Source organism: Prunus avium, chromosome 4 (genome assembly GCF_965620075.1).
Source record: "Prunus avium chromosome 4, drPruAviu1.hap1.1, whole genome shotgun sequence".
NCBI classification, from domain to species: Eukaryota; Viridiplantae; Streptophyta; class Magnoliopsida; order Rosales; family Rosaceae; genus Prunus; species Prunus avium.
The window spans coordinates 21,347,667-21,366,873 of NC_142287.1; the positions used below are offsets into that span (position 1 = coordinate 21,347,667).

General features: G+C 35.8%; 2 protein-coding genes across 2 annotated transcripts; one reads left to right on the forward strand and one right to left on the reverse strand.

Moving 5' to 3' along the window:
* The first annotated feature begins 1,377 nt into the window (after positions 1–1,377).
* LOC110762240 (lactoylglutathione lyase GLX1-like) lies at positions 1,378–3,249 on the forward strand. Its single transcript, XM_088252352.1, has 8 exons — positions 1,378–1,390; positions 1,655–1,808; positions 1,892–2,019; positions 2,122–2,186; positions 2,289–2,504; positions 2,592–2,642; positions 2,771–2,881; positions 3,001–3,249. Exons 1-8 carry the CDS (start codon positions 1,378–1,380, stop codon positions 3,175–3,177), a joined length of 915 nt encoding a protein of 304 aa, XP_088108478.1. The 3' UTR covers positions 3,178–3,249.
* Positions 3,165–6,627, reverse strand: LPXK (tetraacyldisaccharide 4'-kinase family protein). The gene is made up of 8 exons (XM_021964842.2): positions 6,368–6,627; positions 5,872–5,995; positions 5,528–5,764; positions 4,946–5,095; positions 4,605–4,814; positions 4,247–4,306; positions 3,766–3,846; positions 3,165–3,575 (listed from the first exon to the last, which is right to left on the reverse strand). Exons 1-8 carry the CDS (start codon positions 6,538–6,540, stop codon positions 3,402–3,404), a joined length of 1,209 nt encoding a protein of 402 aa, XP_021820534.1. The 5' UTR covers positions 6,541–6,627; the 3' UTR covers positions 3,165–3,401.
* Between the last annotated feature and the right edge of the window lie 12,580 nt (positions 6,628–19,207).

Below are 19,207 nucleotides of genomic sequence, written 5' to 3' on the forward strand. Positions count from 1 at the left end.
GCTTTTTATTCATAACAAATAATAGTACCTTTTCTTAATCTCATATTTGATCTACCCATGCAGTTCTTGGCCATGAACTTACTACAACAAAAGTTTGATGTTACGAAAGGGATGGTAATTTTTTTTTTAGGGAGTTGATTTTTCCACTACTCTTTTGTTCATTTACACTCCATTTGTTTGAAATTGTATGTTCTCACTCTTCTTTTGTCCACTTACACTCTCTTGTATGTTACAGTAAAAAGTGTTAAAAATACAACAGTGAGTGTAGATGGACAAAAAGGGAATGAGAAAATTAGCACTCTTATATATATATATAAGAGTTCTTAACCGAATTCACTAGGCGCATTTTTTAATCCAAAGGGCATGACATTCCACTCGTAGTGACCGAAAGGGGTTATGAATGCAGTTTTGTATCTATCTGACTCTTTAATTTGGATTTGCCAAAAACCACTTTTCATATCAAATTTACTATATATATATATATATATATATTCCATTGAGGGATCCCTCAAATGAGCTTATTTGATGGACGCTTTTGTAGGGCCCACTTCGCAATGTATTTCACTAATCCAAACTATCTATGTTTTAGATGATCATTCAAAGATCATCTCTATTAAAAAAATCACTTGAATACGATATCATTTGACCACTCAATTCTGTTATTGAAAATTTAATACTTTCTTGAAGTACCGTATTCATTGATTTTGTAAGATACAATTGGATGTTGAAACGGTTTCCGATTTGTCTAATTTTTTGTAAGGATGATCTATGGATGTAGACTTAAAAAATAGATGGTTTGGATTGTTGGAAAATAAAATAAAATTGTAGGATACCCTAAAGGGTGTCCCTCAAATAAAATTATTTGAGAGATCCCTCATATGGAAAGGGGCTGTATAAATATATATATATATATATATATATATATATATATATATATATATATATATATTAATTTGCCTATAACTTGTGTACGTAATGTCCAAGCTTCAGTGTTATAAACTAATCTATAGGAAAACTAGGTAATAAAGAAAATACAATTGTTCCTAATTAACCTGAAACAAATCTTATATTCAAACACATATTTATTAATGCCCTTTTTAGTGCATGCTATGGGTCTTGCCTTATTTTCCTTTGTGAAATACTTTTATTAAGGTTTACATGAAAATTCAATTTCGTCATTGAGTAAAAAATGTAGTCAAATTGGTCACTGTGTTTTCCAAAGTTTACAATTTATAGACATTTTGTTATCTTTAGTTAGGTGTTGTTTTTATTTTTATTTTTTTAGGAAGCACCTGCAATCTCCTTCCTCTAACTCAACAAGTTATTGTGCTATTAGGGTTTAACAAATTGGGGAAATTTTGGGAATAAGATAACGAAATGTCTATAAATTGTAAATTTTATGAAACACGGTGACTAATTTGGCTAAAAGAATTTCTCATTGACCAAATTGGATTTTCATGAAAACCCCAATAACCAAAAAGGTACCAAGTAATTAAGCATCATTATCTCATAACTCATTTGGTCAACTAATGTAGAGAGGGAGAGAAATGTTTGAATAGCAATAATCAAACAGTGCAAAAAATCAAAGGCAAACAAGATTAAACATGCGGTAAATATTAATGTTGTTGAGTTTCACTATATATCCCTTGGCAAGCTAACGAGATTGCTCATCGATTGGTTAATGAGATTGGATCAAGTATCGCAACTCGCACAGTACCCCATGAGGATGTGTTAGAATGGGTGAAAAAAGATAGCCGTCGTTTCCTGCTTGCCAATATCAGAGTTGGTGATCTTGATCGCACCATTAAGTACGTGCTTTGGCCAAATCTAATTGCATGTAAATTTGTCTTAGTGGAGGACTTGAACTGATTTGTTCTTATAATATTTACAGGTTTTACACAGAATTTTTTGGGATGAAAGTGTTGAGTAGAAAAGATTTCCCAGAAGAAAAATACTCAAACGCAGTTGTTGGGTTTGGACCTCAAGAGACTCATTTTGTGCTAGGCCTCACATCCCACCGTATGTTATATAATTTCTTCACTCCAAAACTTTATCACCTTAATCCAAAAGAAACCCTAAAAGTATGCTTGTAAATCTTCTTTTTGTTATCCTAATCCACAGACAATGCAATAGACAAGTTAGACGTCGGAACAGCCTTCAATCATTTTGGAATCGCAACCCAAGATGTGAGTATCACTCTATTTACAATTTCGTGCTCTGAGATTTTTAAACGTACAGAAACAGTGACTGTTGATTTGGTAACATTTTTGTTCTTGATTTATCTTCAGATTTATAATACAGTAGAAAAAATTCGAGCCAATGGAGGAGTCATCGTTCGCGAACCGGGGCCATTCACAGAAGGCGGGACTAACATCTTCGCCTTCGTGAAGGATCCCAATGGCTACAGTTTCGAGCTCCTCCAGAGGCCGCCAACTCCAGAACCACTTTGCCAAGTGTGCATTAATGTGTTTGACATTGATCGCTCTATTGAGTTCTACAATAAGGTCTGTCTACTTTCTTATTAGAAATCTTGGCTTTTATTCATAATAAATCATAGTAACTTTTCTTAATTATTCTCATATTTGATGCAGTCCTTGGGCATGAACCTACTACTACCAAAGTTTAACGCTACTGAACAGCAGGTAAACAATTTTAAAAAAAAATATATAATATACGAACCGGGAATTCGAACTTAATGCATTTTCCAACCGGGAACAAATCTTATATTTAATCCTTCTTCTTTCTCATTTTTCTGCTTCATATGGTGCAGTATACTATAGCTATATTGGGTTATGGATCCAATCTTACTGAGACCACTGTTATCGAGTTGAAATACAATTATAACGTGACCCAGTATACCAGAGGAAATGGATATGAACAGGTGAGCTGAAAGAAAATAAAATAAAATAAAAATTCTCTATCTTTTTGTTTCGTTGACCATGACTCAATTTGAAGTCCTTGTTCATTGATTTTTATTTTCTAAATAAATTGAATTTCAAGGTTGCTATTGGCACTGATGACGTGTACAAGAGCGCAGCAGCTGTTGAACTGGTTACCAAGGAACTTGGAGGAAAAATAATTCGTCCACCGGGTCCAATCCCAAAAATCAAAACCAAAATCACTGCATTCCTTGACACAGATGGCTTTCAAACGGTAAAACCTCCTTTGATTGCATAGTTCATATATATATATATATTTATTCTTTTTTAACACAAGCTTACAGAACCATTCTTTATTAACCTCTGTAGGTGTTGGTGGACAATCAAGACTATCTTAAAGAAATGAAGAAATAGTAACGTTACAGATGTATTAGGTTCATGGCATGCTTATTAGGTTATCCTTTCTACAGATGTATTTTTTAATAAATGTTTGTCAGTTTTGCCATGTAAACTGAGCAAACCTTAATTTCTGTCTGTATCTGTACCTTGTAATTCATCTTTCAAATCTCCTTTCAGTAACTTTTTGAAGCCATCTTCAGTGCATTCTCTGTGAGGTATGATCTTCAATTCCGAACAGAGTGCCAAAACTTCATAAGGATCCAAGTGCTTAAAAATCTCTGGGTCTCGATCGTAATCCTGACAGTATATCAAAGAAAGAAATAATGAAATGAGGAAGTCGGGACGCTCTACATCAATTCAATTCAAAGGGAAACGGCAGGCATCCCTCCCACAGATCTGGCCAGCGCCCCAATAACTTAAACTAACCAAGAAAACTATTTAAGAAAATGTCTAAGAAAGAAAAGAAGAGGACTGATATGCTACTCACCTTTTCTGTGACTATAACAACTGGCTTGTGCCCAAACGTGTCCTCCAGCTCTCTTAGTCTCCTCCTGATCATCTCAATATCCTAGATTTCCCACAAAATCACAAAGCTTGAGATATCAGATTACCATCTAAATCAACATTTAGCTAACCCTGGGGGTTATATTCCGTTTTAATGTAGCTTTGGTCGCCATATACTTGTGTTTGATCAGCAGATTGAAATTAGCTTATATTGACGAGATTATACTAATGACAGAGAAAAACAAGTTTTACATATTGTTTCTCATTTGGGGAAGGGAAAGGGCCGTGAATGTAAAGGGATAAGGGCTCTACCACGTAAGCTAGAAGCCCCACATATATTTTACATTTTACTTATGCAGTAAGCATATTAATATATAAAGGTGTCTGCCCCATCATTTGGTTCCAAAAAAGACATTGCACATCACAAGAATCTCATGTCAAAGAAGTGGAAGATTAAGTGGTACCTTGGCCTGAAATATGTGATGATCACTGAATTCAAGGCGATCAACATAGAATGCTCCTATCTGCAGCAAGTTCTATTCAATTTAGAGATGGAAGCACAGATAGGAGAAACAAGCTAAGTAGTAAAGGTGCCCACAGAATTTGTCGCCGGACCAGAAAACGACATGTATAAAGTTTCTTAGCATCTCCAAGAAGCAAATTTGAAAATTAATTGCACAGCAGATACGCACACAAATATGTTTACGTATGTATCTGCTTTGCATATATTTGAAAATTAATTGCACAACAGATGCACCCACATAAATATATTTACATATGTATCTGCTTTAAACAAAGGAGAGGTGGCCAAGAGTAAAATACCTTCTCAACTCCCTTCACAAACGCATTTGAAGAACCAATGGCAGAAACACATAATACAATGCTGTTAGACAAATCCCTCAGAGGTTTTCTGGAGTTGACATTTCCCACGTCAAAGAAATAACAGGGATCCATTTTAGTGAAGAAAATAGGAAGAGATTTATTAACTTGTTGTAGCATCAAGTCAATATCTTTGAGATTTTGTTCTGAAACCTGTGAGATTCGCAAGCATAAACTTTTGTGTCAATTACAGACTTCCCACTGGCTAATATACACAAGGGCTGAGGCAAAATCTTTAACCCACTTTTTTTAACGAAAAAAAAAATAAAGATCAGTTTATATACCAAATCCGCATGATGGAGTACAACAACATCTGCCCGTCTAAGCGCATTCAAAGGCTCCCTTAACGGTCCACGTGGGATTAAGTGACAGTTGCCCCATAGTGTTAATCCGTTAACCATTACAATCTCTAGATCACGCTGCAAGCTCCAGTGCTGTCTTCCACATATTTATAAAATAAAGTAAAAGAATAGCACCTCAATAAGCATGAAGGAGTGGGATCACAGATCCTCTAGGTCACCAATTGATGGAGTGGCAGACTAGCACCCAAAACACATAAAAAAAATTAAGAAAAAGGGAAAAAGATTGGCAGACAACATGAAGCTCTACATTTTAAAACAGCTCAACAACATGTTAAATTTTGATTCAGGCCACTTTGCCATGTCCCCTAAACCACTCTACTAATAACCACAAAATCACCCTTTCCTTTGCTATCCCACATTAAGGATATAGAACGTTGTCTAAGTTACACTCAGAAGATCACATAACACTACTTGGTAAAGACTTAAATGATAGAATGTGCATCCCAAGTCCCCAAAATGGAGGAAAAAGAGGAAAGAAATTACAGATAAAGTATACAATTATACCTGCATTCCATCGTCAAGAATTACAGCACCAATTTTTTCTGAACTAAGATGACCCCCCACTTTCGGTTCAATGCACAGTCCATCAGAGTGTTTACTCGTAGAGCTAGGATCAACATAACCATATCTTTCAAAAAATCGAGCAGCAACAGCTGCCCGTTTTGCACCCACGCCAATCTTTACAGGCTTTCCAAGTAAATGCCTATGAAGCATTTTGGCTTCATCCCCACCAGCATAACCCTGCCAACGGAAATATCACTTGAAATTTCATGGACACTTTAAATCAAACATGAAGATCAATAAACATTAAATAATATACAAATGAAAATTAAATAAAGTAAAAGTACCCTAGTAAGAATGAGAGGTGAAATTCCTGAATCAGCTAAAAAGCGAGCAATGAACTCTGCCATCGGAGTTTTCCCATTGCCTCCCCATGTCAAATTCCCAACACTGATCACTGGCACCGGCAACCTTCCAATTCAATAATTTGTTATGAATTAAAGCTAAAATAAGAAAATAACTATACAGAATCATTTCAAGCAAGAGCTCTGCATCGATTCCATCTAAATTGGCATGATTTGGGCTTCAACCAGTTGAGCTAAAACTTCTAAACAATACCTACAGACAAACACTTTACGTACCGTTTGGTTTCCTGGAAAATGTGAGAAATGCAATAAAATTCAAGAGATCGCGTTAAAATTGATATAGCACAGCTGAATTCGACTAATAGACTCTAGCAGTAACGGTCTCAATTCAGCCAAGGTCCAAAATTGTTTTGTTTTATTTTCCGAGCAGCCAAACAGAAGAGAAAGAATGAAGTGGAGATCGGAGGAGAGATATTACCGGTGCTTTCTGAAGAGGCCGGAATGGTAGAGAGAGCGGCGGAGAGAGAGAGCAAGCTTGTAGAGAGAGCAGGCGAAGCGGAGAACAGGGATCAGAGAGAGTTGAAGATGAGTGAGCTTAGCGTGGTTCTGAGCGTAGGCGATCTCGCTCACTGCTTTTCTCAGTTTCTCCATTGAAGACGGCGAAAGAGCCAAGGAGAAGAGGAAAACCCCGGAAAAGAGAGGGAAAGAGCGAGGGTTTCAGTTCAGTTTAATTTGCTGTTTACTTTGTCGTGCAGTTCAAAACCCAACGACAGTTTTTTTTTTAATAATAAAATAAATAAATAATCTTTAGGGTAAAAAATTACAAAAACTTTTACAGGGGTGTATTCAATTAAGATTTTAAAAGAGTTAAATGGAGTTATAAAGTTTGTAGAGTTCAATGTAGTTCAATTGATTTCTATCAACTCCACGTAGAGTTTGATTGAATTCCTAGATTGATTTTGATGGTGTTTGTTAGAGTTTTATCGTAGATTTTAAAAGAGTTGATTAGAGTTCTAAATTTTTTTTTTTTTTTTTTTTGGGCTATTTATCGTTTTTCTAGATTTTCAAAAGAGAAAAGTACCTTTACAAAAACGTGATCGCTCAAATGTGTCATGAGTTTGACAATATCGAGAATTTTGACCAACAGTGAGTAAAAATGTTGCAAGCATTTCTTCAATACAAATAAATCTTGTATCATGCAAATGCGTTTTCTCTTTAATGATATCACATAGCTTCAGAAACACATCAGGGTACATTCTATATAGCTGTCAAAAGTGTTGAGGATCCTCATTCAGTACCTTATTTATATAATTGTACCCAATTGTAGAAATTGGTTGTCAAGCTAATGAACGTTCAATATGACCATCATGTATGAGAGCTATTAAAGCATTGAGCACTTGAGCTATTGCTTCTGCTGGCATCAACAATATCTTAATGGTTTCATAATCATGTTTCTCTAATTCTTCATCATCCATTTCCTCTTCTTCTTTTCCTTCCTCGATTTCTTCATTCCATAGTACTTCATCTACTTCTTCCATCTTCATTAATAACAAAAAAAATCTGAAGTGCACATATAACATTGTAACACAAGCAATACTCATAAGTTAAAACAAATCTGAAGACAAAACTATATAGATTGTAACATTAAAACTATATAGATTAAAACAAATCTGAAGATAAAACTGAAAAAGCATAAAGGCACATAAAACACAAGCAATACTCATAAGTAACACACATAAACCGTACCCAAATAATTAATTGTAGCCCAAATTTCAACAAATTTCAAACTAATAAAGTCCTAACACTTCTCCAAAATTCCAAACCAAAGTCTTAAAAATATTTTAAACCAACATGATAAAAATTGTTTAAACCAAAGTTTCAACATAATCTAAAATGGTAAACATAATCTCAAAGAACCACACTCATTCCATGGTGTATAGTATCCACTTTGAGCGCTCTTCAGGTGACATTTTCAGGAATGCATTTTTCATTAACAACTTATGAACTAGTCCAAGTGCTTTGTAACGAGCACGATTATCCAAGTTCGGATTCTCCTTGATAGCATCCCAAACATTGTTGGTTTTCTCTCTCTCTTTCTCTCTTTTCTCCATTAGGCTATGCATTCCTCGAATTTCAGTGGTAATTGCAGCAATTGAATCCATGCCCGCATAAACTTTTTCTACCAGTTCAGCTCGAGTTATGGTCTCAACTGAATTATTTTTTGCTTCAAACTCAGTTTTAGGTTTCTTTCTTTGAGGGAGCTTTTTTAATGGAGCTTCCAAATTTGTGTCTAGAAAAGGTGATGAAGTAAAATTACCAGACGACAAAGATTGGTATGATGTTTCATTTTGACTTGGTACAAATGCCTCATTGGTATCTTGCAATCTGGTAGGTCTACTTTCTCCAACTTCATACGTTCTAGCATCGGTATCATCACCAAGTCCAATTGAGTTTTTCCCAGCAGCTATTCCATTGCCAATTGCAATTACCAAATCCTTGTAGTTTGCAAGCCCTAAGCCCACCATAGAAGAAAGAAAGACGCCTCTCTCTCTCTCTCTCTCTCTCAACTAACCCTAGGAAAACCAAGCCGTCGCTTTCACAACAAGGGGGAGGAGGAGGTCACTACCCCTCCTCCCCGTTCCTCTCCTCTCAACCCTCTCCTCGCTCCCCCCCCCTCTCTCCTCTCTCTTCCCTCTACCATTCTCAACATACTCAGCCCTTCTCACCATCTCCTCCCTCTGTGCTTGCCTTGGTGATTTCTTCCACTCTTGTGGGTGGATCTGAGACTATATGTCTTATTTTAATTATGTGTCCCCAATTCTCCATCAACCTCTCTCTAAATCCAAGTTTGTCCCAGCATCTTCCATCTACCCCTCGAATTCCTTTTCCCCCTCTTTGATCTGGCCTCTCTTGCGGGATGTAGCAGCTAATCCTAAACGTGATCTCTCGCGTCCCCATCGGAAGGTGTATAGAGCTCTTGCTCTGGTGCTTGCACCACCACCCTCCACTCTCTTGATCCCATGGGCTTTGGGTTTCCATTTCTCTTGGTCTTGCTTTGATTGGTTGCTGCACTCTCTGTGGGGCATAGGCGGGTTCAAGCCTGGTGGAGTTGTTGATTCATGGATGGATGTCTTGGAGCTGATACGGCTATGTGGTTCAGGGAGCTTCTGGTCTTGGTGGCAGATTTGTGGGTCTTTTGTGTGCAGCTATGCTGTTTTGTGCGGTGGTGATGTCTGCTCTCACGGCGGCCTTTATGTGCTTAGGCTAGGGTTTGCCAAAATCCTAGCTTTGAGTGTGAATTGGGCTATATGCTTATTTTTGGGCTCTAATTGTATTTGGGATGGGCCACTGGACTATGTGTGTTGTTTTATCTTAAGTTATTTTGTTATTGTATTGGGTATGAGAACTTTGTTCTAGACTTGGTTTGAGTTTAGCTGTTCTTTCCTGGTTGTGTTAGGGTTCTGTTGTGCCATTGGTTTGTGCTTTGTACACCTGCCTATTTGGCGTTTTAATGAAATGAGATATGATTTCGAACCAAAAAAAAAAAAAAAATCCTTGTAGTTTGCAAATGTACCTCTTTGAAGATGCACTTGACTTGGGTGGGACTAGCAAAAACCAAAAATAAAATTAAAAAAATTAATTACATGCAAAATGTACGAAAGTGAAAGTTATCATTATAAAGTAACATTTAACAAAATTGAAATCTTACCTTAAAGTAATCTTGCCATACTTCTTCAATAGCTGTGAATTCTTTGAGATGGAGTCCCATCCAAATCCAGAACTATGACACATAAGTTGAGTAAAACTGTGATATCTTGTCTTAAACCATTTCAGACGACTCTGATATTGATAATAAGTTCTTTGGCATCCAAGTTTTGCATTAATTAAGAACAGGAAGTATCTTGCTTTCTACTATTTGCTTGCTTAGCAAACCATTAGAATTGCGCCATCCACGGTTGGCAGCATCAACCATTAGTTCTAATATCATATTGCTCTCTTTCGAGGTCCATGGGTTATAAGGTGTTTTTCCTTTTCCTTGTTGTGAATCTCCCATTTATAATGTTACTAGATAATACATGCAATCTTTAATTAGTTCATAAGAAAATATATATATGAAGATAATTTTTTTCCTTCTTGTTTTGGCATGGACTATATATATATTGTACATTGTTGAAACGCAAAACAAAAAAAAAGATGATTGTAGATGAAGAAGGCTATCGACATTTGATGAACAACAAAAAAAAAAAAAGGGATGATGTAGAAAAAGTACATAAACAAAAAAAAAAAAAAAAAAGCAACCAAAACAAAAAAAGGAAAAGTAGAAACAGCAATTGCTTGGATATATGACGGCAACAATAACTATTCAACTATTCATACATGATGTGCATCAAATACAAGCAACAGCAATTGCTTGGATATATGATGATGTATAGCAACAACAATTATTCAAGCACTAGAAAACGTAGAAAGTGTAGAAAAAGAGAACAGATTTTTTACCTCTACTTGACAAGCACACACATTCAAGGACTGGAAAGCGTAGAGCACGTTCAAAATTTCTAGGGTTCACATAAGATTTGTCAAAGCCTTTTGTATTTATACTTACCACTTCATTTTCTAACGAAATCGGGCAACTTATTAATTCCTTCAAAATAAATTACTTTTTGAATACACCTAAATTTTGTTTGACTTTTAAAAAGTCATAGTTGAATAAACCTAGATTTCGATGTATTTTTTTTAATATCAATTGAAATCTGAATTGAATACACCCAAACTTTTAAACTCTTTAAAACTCTTTTAAAATTTTAATTGAATACACCCCCCTAAACCTTTACTACCTCCTTCCCTCCTCTTTCATCCCTTTTTCTTTTCATCCCTTTTTTGAAAAAAGTCTTAGCCGCCACCCCCAATAGGGTTTGGCGGCCTCCTTCCCTCTTCTTTCATCCCTTTTTTTTTTCTCCTCCTCTCCCTTTTCTCTCAAAATTGTTAGTTTATTTTGTGATGTGGAAGCAGTCGCCGTGAAATGATGTCGTCGCCATGATATAGTCACCGTGTTTTGGCCCATGTATACAAGGAGTTGGCTCCAAAAGGGAAGATGTCTGGTTGTGTTGGGTTCGGGTTTAGCTGGTATGACGCTGTGATTTTCTTCGGGTTGCCCGGAAGATGTGGAGTGGTGGTTCTATTTCTTAGTTTTGTTTTAAACTAATAATTTTTAGAAACTCTGTAGGAGTTTGTGGGATTTGTTTTCTATTTAGGATTTTTATTAATTTTTTGTTTTTGGCTTTTGATACGTATTTGTCGTTGCACGGCGGATTTGTATTGTAGGTCTGAGTACATGTGCTTCTGGTTGCTAAATCGGGGATTTAGTTATTGTTTGGGTTGTGCGTGATTCTCTTCAAATCAATTCAACATGTTGTGTTTGGTCACTGAAGAAGATTTACCCATATTCGTCACATCGTTGCTTTATACTTTTCTTTGTTAATCAATAATATACTATAGCTTATTTTCAAAAATAAAATAAAATTTTGAGTAATATCATCCTTAAATTTAGAACTAGTCAAAATACACGCGTGACGAATTATCAAACTTTTCTTTGCTCATGTTGACTTTAATATTGGTGATTTCATTGCTCATTTTGACTTTAATATTGGTGATTTCACCTCATTTAAATACATCCAATTAACAAAAAGACAATATTTTTGCTCACTACCCTTAATTGATGGTGATGAAAAATATTCTTAAATAGAAATAGATATTTTACAAAGAAAAAAAAACTTTTATTGTGCTTTTTATGTGGTAGAGAATATATTTACAAAGAAAAAAAAAAGAACACTTCTACTCCTAGTAAAAAATTGGACCTGTTAACCAAGATGGTTGGTGTGAGTGGTTCGGCACTCTCATTCCTTAAGAGAGGTCAGGGGTTCGATCCCTGCTCTCATATGGAGTCACCACTTTGGCCAGCACTTTACCCCTTACGGGCTGACCCGGTGTGAGCGGGGATTAGTCTGGGTTGTGGTTAAGGCTTAAAGGTGCCACCCATAGTTGGGGCCCATCCAGGACTACCTTGTGGTTCAAACCAAAAAAAGAAAAGAAAAAAGGACCTGTTGAAAATATTAAAGAACTTGAAATGCTAGGATCCTCTAAAAAAGCATCTTGAATTAGATCAAAGGCTATCAAACCATAAACTATATCATTGACAAATGATGTATGATGATCACCTTACATGTAAGACGATAAATTCGCTTTCATAAAAATTTGCCAAAACATAGAACGTTATAGCTAATTAAACAAAACTTTAGAATATTCATTGGGAAAGTGTTGTCCAAATATGTTACTAATTGCATCCGTGATATGTGAGCATTGAGGAGTCACTTTCAACAACAACTATATTAGAACGGCTCAAGCGCTCGATCAGTAAATTAACCATTCGTTTGGGTTCACTCCAACATGTCATATTATGATCTAAACCATTTATTTTTTAGGTAATCATTCAATGAACATTATCTACCCAAAAAAAAAATTAGTCAAATCAAACATTATTAGTAACATTGTAATTGTCTATTTATTTAATAACATTTAGATGACTATATGTTGTCAAACTTGGACAATTTTTCGCATTGTTTGTCTTTGAATGAATACCTAACAAATGAACAGTTCAAATCATGAGATGACATTGTGGAATGGGTTCAAAAGAGCGATTAGCTTAGCATAGTATAATAGTAGTTTTTTTCTTCATAAATTCTGGGATTGCATTCATAATTCATCCAAAAAAGTCATTAGCCGCAAAGGGCCATTACAATAATAGAGCGATCTAATATCAAAATAAAGACAATCTAGGGCTCATCAACTAACGATCACGTAGGATCAAAGAAACTTTGGCATAAGCATCCCAACTAAGAGTGCACACTCAGAACAACCAAAAATAATAAAGCTTGAAAAAAATCAAGCCATAATAATACAAATAAAACTCTCATAGAAGATAAGTGGAAAGCTCTCACAAAGGAGAGGTGAAAAACTCTCACAAAATGAGAGGTGAAAACTAACAAAAACTCAAACAGTCTCTACGACTTATTTCAAACATGAAGAAACCACAAAAAGTATGGCGGTAGAGATCCGACATCGAAACGCAAGTGGAGATCTAACGTCGAGACACATTCACCTGTGATGAGTAGAGGAAAATCATAACAAAACGAAGACAAAAAAGGGAAACCTTTTGTCTATGAAAATGGGGGAATAGAGGGGAAGGGAGGAAGGGAGAAGGGGAGAGGAGAGCAAGAACAGTGGCTTCCTCCCTCCTCAAAGTAAAAACAACTCTAAAGTGTTTCTTTGGGAGAGAAGGGGCTAGGATTTTTAGTGTCACTTTTTTATAAGGCTTAACTGGTGATTTGCCCCCTGAATTTGTACATAACTTTCGATTTACTCCCTATCATTTTTTTTAGAAAATTAAGGATATGAACTTCCTTTTTTCACAAATTTCTCCTCTACTGTTTAAATCCTCAACATTTCATCCGATTTTTCGTTAAATATGAGGGCAAATTGGTTATTTTCATGTTCAAATAACTTTGTGGGTGTCGGGGCTGAGCTTGGGGTTTGGGGGAAGAGAGAGATTGTGTGATAGTTGTGGGGTAGTGGCTGCTGAGAGGGGAGGCTAAGATGGGTAAAAGGGTGGTTGTGGATCTGGGGCATTACGAAAGGGGAAGCAGCGACAGTAGGGAGGGAGGATGGGTTGCGAATAGGTCTTGGGGTGAATTGAGGGTGAGAAAGGGGTGGTCAGCTCAGGGGAGAAAAAAAAAAAGAGGGGGAGATGAGGGTATGTGGGTGGGGATAGGTTTCTTTTTTTGATTTTGTTTTGTTCTCTTTTTTCTTTAATTCTTTTCTTTAAATTTTTTCTTAATGATTTAACAAAAAAAATTGAATGAAATGTTGATGATTTAGACAGTAAGAAGGAAATTTGAGAAAAAAAGAAGTTGATATCCTTAATTTTCTTTAAAAAAAAGGATAGGGAGTAAATCGAAAGTTAGGTATAAGTTCAGGGGACAAATCACCAATTAACCCTTTTTATAAATATATTCTTATCGTTTGAGAGAAAAAGAAAAAAAGAAAAAAAAAAAGAAGCTAAGATAGCAAGTTTGTGAACTTTCTTAAGTACTTGGGCCAATTAAAACACTTTCAAATTTCTCCTCTAGTTCCATTGAAAAAGAATAAAATTTCTCTCTCGGCTTCCCTATTGAAGTCCATGAATGATCAATTTCTTCAATTTGTGGGGCCCACTTAGGAAAATTTAGCTTCATGACATCATATTATGTGGGATCGTATTACATGTGTCCGATCATAGCGGATTCATATAATAATAATAATAATATGGATATAAAATCATCTACAGCCATTGATCAAATCAAGTGGAAAAAGTAAAAATTGAACAAGATAAACTGAGTGAAATGACAAACGAATCCATGAATCCATTACAAGGGGGAAAAGCAAATTTGTAGTGGCAATGCACATTTGGTTATTGCAAATCTCTTTCATTCACAACGAGGAATAAAAATTTCCTCTACTTGCGTAAAAATGTGTGCTACCACTCTACACACTTTGTTCTAGATGCTTCAAATTGGTTAGAGGAGTAGTTCTTGTCAAATTTTGACATTGCATTCCTTCCAATTTGAAATTGTGCCATTGCTTATAGTTTAGTAAGGCTAAACCTTTCCACTAATACTAACTAGCATTTGGTATAGTAATATTTGTCTCTACTCTACTTAATTGGATGAGATCTCAAGTTCGGCTCGTATAGATAGCTAAGACCATATATATATATATATATTTGTGATGAGTCTGATACCTAATTAGTTGTGGCTAGCGAGAATAATATATATTGGTGTAGACAAAGAAATTTTGGCGGAATAAATTCCATTAGATAAGAAAATAATTAGGGTTCAGTGGATTAAATTGTGGGCCCCATAATTCACCCATGTGGCGTACAACTCATCAAAATCGGATTAGTTGTCAAAGGTGACACATGTCGACATCCGGTGGAGTGTATCAAACGGTTCAAAGTGAAGACAAAATTAAAGGAAAGAATCTTCTGTGATTGACTTTGATTTAGATTAAATATTAATCAAGTCAATCAATTGAAGATAATTTTGTTAAATTGCCAAATTATTGGAATTGATTTTAAATCAAATCAAAATCCCACAAAGCAAGGTCCTAAAGAAGGAAAGCTATTTAGGTCAAGCATCCTGCAGGAGCCTATAAATAGGAGGCCTCAAGACGAAAGAAAGGAGCTTAGATAGACCAAACACTAAGAAGAAACAGAAAACTCCATGCATTCTTCACCTCACTTTGGAAGAGCCACCAAGCACAACAAATTCGTTCCGGTTCCTCCACTCTAGAAAAATCCAATCACCAAACAAGCCTTGTGCTACCCGTTTGATCAAGATCAAATCTCTACGACCCTTTTATCAAACACAAATTTTCTTTAAACACTTTGGAGATCGAATTAGAGGATTTCATACAGAGATTGTAACCCTAAATTTCATTAATACAAATATTATTTTGTACACGTGTTCTTATCTAATTTGTCTTAGGAAATTCGTGTTTATAAATTTGGCACGACCGGTGGGACTATCTCTGCCTCTCATCTCTTTCTCCAGTTTCAAGCTCAATTAATACATTGGAAATGATGGCTTCCAGGAAGACTCAAACCATTCCCACGATGAGAGGCAAAAGCGTGAGCGCCTCCTTCTCAAGTGGAGACTTTGTTGGGGTCGTCACCCGGAGCAAGGCCAAGGTGATATATGCAACTCAACATGTCACTTCCATACCGATTCAAGCCAAGGCGAAAGATGTAAATTGAAGGCGTGAACCGGTTATCAATTTGGCCTCCTTGGGGGCAATGAGTGATGTCTATTGAAGAACAATTGGCCCAAATGAGCAAAGCGGTCACGAAACTGACGAAGATGGTCGAAGAGAATGATGCGCAGATTGCTTCTCTCATTAACAAGTGCGGGGCACATCAGGATAAAGAGCCTGGTCAAGATGTGCACAAAAAAAGACCACATCATGGAGCTGAATCCAGTGAGAAAGGATTGGGTAATGAAACAAAGTTGGGTGAGAAGTTGCACAGAAAAGGTGACGCCACCTCGGTGGGTTCTTTATTGGTCCAACAACTTCAGGACATGATCGAGAACACCATCAGGGTTCAATACGGAGCTCCTTCCTGAGACACCTCATATATTCCAAGCCAAACACTCAGAAGAAACAGAAAACTCCCTGCATTCTTCACCTCACTTTGGAAGAGCCACCAAGCACAACAAATACGTGACGATTCCTCCACTCTAGAAAAATCCAATCACCAAATAAGCCTTGTGCTACCCGTTTGATCAAGATCAAGTCTCTATGACCCTTGTATTAAACACAAATTTTCTTTAAACACTTCGGAGATCGAATTAGAGGATTTCATACAGAGATTGTAACCCAAAATTTCATTAATACAAATATTATTTTGTACACGTGTTTTTGTCTCATTTGTCGCAGGAAATTCGTGTTTACAATTGGTGATGAGTTTGATATCTAGTTAGATGTGGTTAGCGAGAACAATATACATTTGGTGATGAGTCTGATACCTAGTTAGTTGTTCTTTATTGCATTCAGTGGCGGACCTATTAAGGCGCAAGGAGGTGCAGCTGCACCTCCCCTCGCCGGAAAAACCATTAGAGGTACTTCAAATTGCACCTCTACTCAATTGGTGGTTGTGAACTCTAGCAGACCCATAGCCTGTGCTGATTGTGCTACGACACAGGGCCCCCAAAAATCACGGGTCTCCAAAGAAAGAAGACAGGGCAAGGAAAACCTTGAAATTTTGGAGTTGCAGAGCAGCAATTGCACGAGGAAGAAGACGACTGTGTGCTGATGTTTCTTTTAGGTTTCTCTCTCATATTAAACAGCCCCGTTTATGACTTAGTTTGATTTTAAATTGAAACGGGGCATTTTGTTACTTTTTAGTATAGTTTAATCCTATTCAATTGCAACCAAATAAAAAAACAATTTTAAAAAAATGAGACGGTGGTGCTCTGCATCCCTACCTCTCATGTCACCTCATGACTCATGTTATTTAGTTCTGATTGGGCTTTGACTCTAAAGCCTTATTATTATTATTTTAACGTCTTATTATTATTATTATTTTTTTAAGTTTTTCAAAAGGCACATAATTGACTGGGCTCTAACTCTAAGTAAGGAAAAAATTCAGTTCTATTTGTGAATTGTGAATTTTTGTTTTTTTATTTATAAAAATAGGTCCTTAATATTTCTCTTTGTATAAGGCCTCCAAAATTAATAGACGGGCAAAATAACTCAGCTAAAGTATGTTTGTTGGGCTGCGTAGTGCACACCTGGCCAAAAAGATGTCGTTTTGAGCCAGGCAAATAAAAAAACAAGAAAAGAGAGGAGGAAACCAGATTGCAATTCATGGACTTTTAAAAAAAAGAAGGAAATCAATTGGTTTTATTGCTGCTTTTTTTTTACTTCTTGACAAAAAGCCAATTCGTTTCTTCTCCTCTTTTTTTTTTCTTTTTTTTTTCTTTCCCCCCCTCCCTATTTTTTTGTAATCTGCTTCTTATTTTATTTTTTCTGATTTGGCTCTTATGATAAGTATTCAATAGCTAACTCGAGGAAGAAGAGGCTCCGCAATGCACGACTCGTGATATGTTCAATTATGATTTGTTTATATTCAATTTATTTTTATAAAGCTTTTATCCTTTCAAAATTACACCTCCTCTAAAAAATTCCTGGGTCCGCCAGTGATTGCGTTGATTGTTAGTTGTTCTTTATTGCGTTGATGTAGCCTTGTTGTGAGTGTATAGATCTGTTTATAAAGTATCTTGTAAATATTCTATCATTTTTGTCCAGAAAAAGAAAAAACTTCCACCAATAAACCTTATGGTTTTTATCTTGAGTAGTTACTGTTACGTCAATTACATCATTTTCGTGTAAAAACTTTCAATTCGTTCAAAGTCATCACCATTCTTTTTTGCAGCATAAGAAGATTGGGATGACATTACTCGACTTGACATAATAAAGATGCAAATGATGTGTTTGAAATAGTACAATGGCTACTTGTGGTAAAAAGCCTAGCCTTTATCGTGTTGTAGAACTCTCTAAAATCCTTTGCAATTATAATGGAATCAATTTAAAAGTAGGTTGTGAATATGTGAAACATTCTTAACAAGATTTGAACTTTATTATCACATAATAGATTGAAGCGTACACAACATAAGAAAAAGTATCGGGTTGATGAGCTTGTGGATCAAGCATCTTAAAATTTACATCTTCCATTGGAGATACTTTAAAAATGGAAAAGTTTTCAAAGGGATCTTGCTCGTCCGTTTCTAACATAATTACTTTTGTCAGATTTTTTGGGAGTGTGCCTTAGGATTTGCCATCACATATACACTAGAAATTAGAAAATAATGCACAAAAAAAAAAAAAAACATATAATATACAAGTTACTAAGGGAAACTTTAGCAAAATCTTATCATTCGGTCATGTTTCACTTTGCCTTATGAAATTTTAATTTGATTATGAACCCCGTTAGGTGCGAACAAATATACAATTTCATCACAATTATGTACCAGAGATCTTTGGTAAACTCGAAGTCCCAAGGTTAGGGTGCAAACAATATAGCTATGTATCTATGAAAATGTTGATGAGGTAACCAATAAAATGCCTACATTGACAAGAAGAGAGCGACTAGAAGTTTAGAGGAATTGAATTCAAATATACAACGAAGTAGACTCTACTCTGCATCATTTGGGTAGCTTGAGCAAGGTAGCATTTTCCTTGCTACAAAAGATGTGGAAAATTTTATTATAGGGGACTACGGTCAATGATAAAAGCGTGTTAAAACAAGTCCCAACTTGAATGGACAAATTAACCCTCAATGGTATAATTATGGGAACGGCTAAAATTAATTTTCCAATCGCGGAAGATTTTGGGTGCAAACTTTATTTTTATTGAAACCACATTCCACTTGGACAACAATTGTAATTATTGTCTACTATATGAAACCTAGTCTCTTATTATTTAACTAGCACTTTATTACAAGGGTACCACTTTTTCCATATAAGTATAATGAGGTGTGATCTTGTGAGTAAGCTTTAATTGAACAAGCAAGAAATGATGCTTTAAAAGTAAAATTTGGTAGTGGTATCATCATTTCATCAACTCCACACTAATAAATCCAAATTTTAAGGGCACACAGTTCATTTTAGCAACATGTGATTATGTTTTCTAGACTTATATCATTTTTTTTTTTGGGTAAATCCCACAA